Raw genomic sequence first — 5,062 nt, forward strand, 5'->3', positions numbered from 1 at the left:
ATCCAACACACTGCTGAGTTCTGGACTCTGGACTGGTCAGAAGGTGTTGATTAATTGTCTAGAACAGCAGCTCTGACTCTAGCGCAGGTTTATATTAATGCACTCGCTCAGATACCTTATCGTTTCCATAGCAACAGCTCCTTCACAGGGACACATGATGATAATTCTAGAAGTTCCGTTACTGTGTGTGAGAAGAATAACACACCCAGGGTCGTGCTGTCAGAGAAAAATAACCAATGTTGGGGTGATAACAGTACTGCTCCGTCTCTAAGTATTATACTGTAACACACACACACACACACACACAGGTGTTTATTACTTCCATGCTCCATGGGAAAGAGAGGGAAGAGCTCCAGATGCAGATGGGACAGGAAGGGGACGGAAAACAGATCAAGAAAAAGGATCGGGTATGAAGGGGGAGGGAGAAAGGAACAGAGAGAGAGAGAGAGAGAGAGAGAGAGAGAGAGAGAGAGAGAGAGAGAGGAATGTATTTGTGCCTCAGATCTGTAGTGGGACAGGGGAAATCTCTTCTCTACAATTGTTCTGATATTTAAAGTTTATTAGATGACCAGTTTCTTGACCAGGAACACCATGGCTGATAATGAGTGGAGTTTAAAATGAGGCTGGAACGCAGTGAGACACCTTCATGGGGAAGAGGAGACCTGCAGCTCAGACAGGAAGGTAAGACTGGGATGGAGGACTTGTAGTGTGTGTGTGTGTGTGTGTGTGTGTCCATTTTTAGCCCATTTAGCACATTTTAAGGAACAAAAAGTACCCAGGTCCCCGTACTGATAGGTCAGAGTCCTCACAATTATCCAGTTTTCAGAAACACAAGTGCTGTAGAAGCTTTTGTTTAAAGGAAAGAAAGCAGAGAAAAGGTTGATTAGCGGGTTAGCATGAATTAGCTAGAGTAATGATTACTGCCCCACAAAGACATGGAACTGACATGTGTGTGTGTGTGTGTGTGTGGAATACACATAGCTTCTTCCTCACAACATCTCCTCCATGCGTGACTGTTTGTCAACAGGAAGTAGTGTAATCATCTGTAAATGCTTTAATTCTACACAGGAAACAGCGAGCACTGAGAAATAACCCTGCTGAAACTGACCAATTATCCTGCAGTGATGGACAGAGACAGAATGGACAGAACATATTCCAGTGCAGACAGAGAGACAGACAGAGAGAGACAGGCTGAGAGAGAGACAGGCTGAGAGAAAGACAGAGAAAGAGACAGAGAGAGAGAGACAGGTTGAGAGAGAGAGACAGGCTGAGAGAAAGACAGGCTTAGAGAGAGACAGAGAAAGAGACAGAGAGAGAGAGATGGGCTGAGAGAGAGACAGGTTAAGAGAGAGGCTCTCAGCCCTTCTCTCTCTGTGTCTTTCTCTGTCTGTCTCTAAGCCTGTGTCTCTCTCAGCCTGTCTCTCTCTCAGCCTGTGGTGTGGGTGAAGGAGCAGGCCTCAGTGCTGATGTTACCCTGAAGTCAGTTCAGTGTGAAGGTGTGTGTAGACGTGAGGAGGAAGCTGCTGACCAGTGCAGTGCAGTCCAGAGGCCGTGCTGGTGGTGTGAAGGCACTGACCCTCACTGCAGGAAAATCACACTGATTAGGGCTCAGCGCAGATCTTCTCCTCTGTGATGATGATCTCCACTGATGACAGGGTGATGGTGTTCATGATGTGTGTGAGATCAGCTGGACGCGCCGGTCAGCCACTGGACTTCACTTAACATTTCCCTTTAATGTGGAACATGACAGGTTTACAATGTGATTATGTGTGTTTATGTGTGTATGCATGTGTGAGTGAGTGTGTGTGTGTGTATGTGTGTATGTACGTGTGAGTGTGTGTGTAAGTGAGTGTGTGTGTGTGTGTAAGTGAGTGTGTGTGTGAATGAGTGTGTGTAAGTGAGTGTGTGTGTGTATTTATGTGTATGTACGTGCAGGGGCATCGTAAGTGGGGGGAAAAGGGTGACTGAGTGCATAGGGCCCTGGCATCAGTGGCATGTGAGGGGCCCTGGCATCAGTGGCATGTGAGGGGCCCTGGCATCAGTGGCATGTGAGGGGCCCTGGCATCAGTGGCATGTGAGGGGCCCTGGCTGCCCCGCCCTCAAAGATCCTCAAATAGTATTATTATTATAGTGAAATTGAGTGTACAGTGCCTGCGCTCGCACCCAGTATTCTGATCCTCACTGCTTTAACAAGATTCAGCACACCCACGCGTTTGTGTGGACACCTCCTATAGGAACAGGGTGCACGCAAATGTGAATGATTTAACTGGTCCAAACAAATGTCCAAACAAAAATCGGGCTACCGAAAAAGAGGGAGAGAGGAAAGGAAACAAATACAAAATGAAGGAAAACAACTTCTCCCAAGTTTTCCCCCTAAGAGAGCAGGTGAGAATGTGTTTTGTGATGAGAGAAACAATGTTACGAAGCTAGCAATTAAAAATCTTAGCTTACTCTAAACTGTGAAATAACATGTAAAGTGTTTGAACCTGAGGCAATTTTTAAGAGATAAAATACGAAGAATAATATGAAATCTATGTGTGTACTGTACAGTACAGATTTCATGGATCTTGCTCAAAATAAATGAGAAACCCTCCGTTCCCCGGCCCTGTCTCAGAGAGTGCAGCAGTGGGGTCACAACAAGGTTCTACTGCTAGTGTTTCAGCCTTTTTCACTTTTGTTTATTTTATAATTTTATTTATTTTGAGTTAGTCTGTCTAACTCATGCCTGAGTTAGACAGACATGCTTTGAAAGAAGGCAAAGTGGTGATTTGAGTTATATTGTGTTTATTTATTTATATTACTGATTGAAAGAATAATAATGTTCTGGATAACGAGCACAATGTCTCTTAATAAAACACAATTCAAATAAAAAAAATCATTAAGTTGTCATTTTTATCTATAAGGGGATACCTGAGGTGCTTTATTTATAGCAGGGGTGTCCAATCTGATCCGCAAAGGGCCGGTGTGGGTGCAGGTTTTCATTCCAACTGAGCAGAAGCCACACCTGAGTCTACTGAAAGCCAAGATCTACTGATTAGCCAGTTGGAATCAGGTGCAGCTTCTGCTTGGTTGGAATGAAAACCTGCACCCACACCGGCCCTTTCTGGATAAGATTGGACACCCCTGATTTATAGTATAAAGTCACAGGGGTCGGCAAAGTCAATCCTGCAGAGCCGCTGTCCTGTAGATTTTAGCTTCAACCCTAAGACGAAGAAGAAAAAACAAAACACAACGTAACTGTCTATAGTGTTCCTGAAGACCTTGATTAGCTTGTTCAGGTGTGCTGGATTAAGGTTGGAGCTAAACTCTGTAGGACAGTGGCCTTCCAGGACCGACATTACCTGTCTTGGTATAGCTCAATTTATACACAAAATTATTTCTGTGCTGCATTAACATGCATGCTGTCAGGAACAGCTGGACAGTTCCCTGCCAGGCCCAGAGAGGGCGCTGGCAGGTGAACCTTGGAAGCCTGCTTCTTTGTGTGTCTTTTGTTACGCCCTTCCTATTGTTCCTATCCTGATTGTCACCTGTATCCCATTAGCCCTAATGTCTACCCCTATAAATAGGGATCCTTGTGTTTGTGTCCTGGTCCATGATTGTTATCTGTACTGTGGTTTCTGTTGGGGTTTTGTTTGCTAGGTTCCATGTCCAAGCTAAGGTCTAGGTTTTGTTTTCGTTTTGTTTAGTTAACCACGCCATGTCTAGTGTTACGTTTGTTTCCCTGTGTCGCGTCTTAAATGTAATAAAAGCAGTGCTTCGCTGAATCCTGCGCATGGGTCTCATTACACCGTGTGCTGGGGTCGAGCCCCGCATAGGGCGGGGGTCCCAGATGTTACAGAATCATGGACCATCTCTGAGACCCAGCGGGATTCCCAGCTAGTTCCTGTCTTCGGTAAGGATTTGCAGTCTGCTGGCTAGAGCCCTGGATAACCGGTGGATGGCATCCGGCGGATCCTTTTCCCCGTTTCCCCAGGGAGGTGTCCCCATCTTCGTTATGGTCGAGGACGTCGCTCCCTCAGGGAATTTACAAGGAGGACGTCACTCGACTTCAGGCCATGGGGGGCACCCCCTTTTTATCGGTCCCACTGGAGGCGGGCTTCCACCACCTTGTCAGCCGGGGACGCCGCTCCGCGATGGAGTTTCCATGGAGGACGTCGCTCGGCACCACGGGTGGAAGTCGCTTCCCTCCCGTTTCTTTCGAGGGCCGGATGTCAACTTACCCCTGGGACCTGGGGCATCGCCGTAGACTGTATTTATGAACTACATCAGGCCTTGCATCTCCCCTCTATGAACTACATCTTCTGCCTACTCCTGAGGCGTCCCCTAGGCGGAGGTTGGGCGCTTCGGGAGCTGCACCTTAGAGGAGGGGGTTATGTCAGGAACAGCTGGACAGGTGCGCGTACGCACCACGGGCGTCTGGGTTCGAGCCCTGCATAGGGCGGGGGTCCCAGACGTTACACATGCAATGCAAAGAATTTTTTTATACTATACATGGTATTAGAATTTTTAATAATGCTCTGTTCAATTTTACATCACTGATTTGACAACAATTACTGTATCAGTGAGTAAAGTGTGTACACTTTTATATTATTATTTTTAAAAAAAAGGGATAAATAGCATGGATCATGAGATGATGGGAAAGGGGACCTCCATACAAACCCCTCCATATAAACTCCTGAATGTGAGCTGATTTTTATAAACATGTGTGAAGTGTAGTGAGGAATTTGGTGTGGGATTTATCGAGGAAAAAACTAAAATTTCTATATCAACAACTGAAGTTCTCTGAAGTCAAACTGACTGACCTGTAGGATGTGGAAGCAGGTCGCTATGGCAACACAGAGCTGCAGAAATTATACACAGCAGTGTGTGTGTGAGGAAATAAACAGATTATATTACCCGAGTGAAGGTGTGTCTGAGAGAGGGCGTGTCTGAGTGAGAGTGTCCTCTCTCAGACACTCCCTTTCTCAGACACCCTCTTTTAGACACGCCCTCTCTCAGACACGCCCTCTCTCAGACACACCCTCTCTCAGACACATCCTCTCTCAGACACACCCTCTCTCCG

The 5,062-nt window shown here is 46.3% G+C and overlaps 1 protein-coding gene across 3 annotated transcripts in view; it reads left to right on the forward strand.

The window, feature by feature from the left end:
• Window positions 1–447: 447 nt before the first annotated feature.
• Window positions 448–5,062, forward strand: part of arhgap20b (Rho GTPase activating protein 20b) — a 78,304-nt gene continuing 73,689 nt past the window's right edge. For 2 of the 3 annotated variants that reach the window (XM_058382539.1, XM_058382538.1), the window contains exon 1: window positions 448–681. Coding sequence is in view for 1 of the 3 variants with exons in the window: in XM_058382538.1 (XP_058238521.1) it covers window positions 647–681 (35 nt within the window). In the remaining 2 variants the exon portion in view is untranslated. The remainder of the gene's footprint in view (window positions 682–5,062) is intronic. The other variant, XM_058382537.1, reaches the window with a different exon arrangement.

The sequence above is a fragment of the Hemibagrus wyckioides genome, linkage group LG28 (genome assembly GCF_019097595.1).
Source record: "Hemibagrus wyckioides isolate EC202008001 linkage group LG28, SWU_Hwy_1.0, whole genome shotgun sequence".
NCBI lineage: Eukaryota > Metazoa > Chordata > Actinopteri > Siluriformes > Bagridae > Hemibagrus > Hemibagrus wyckioides.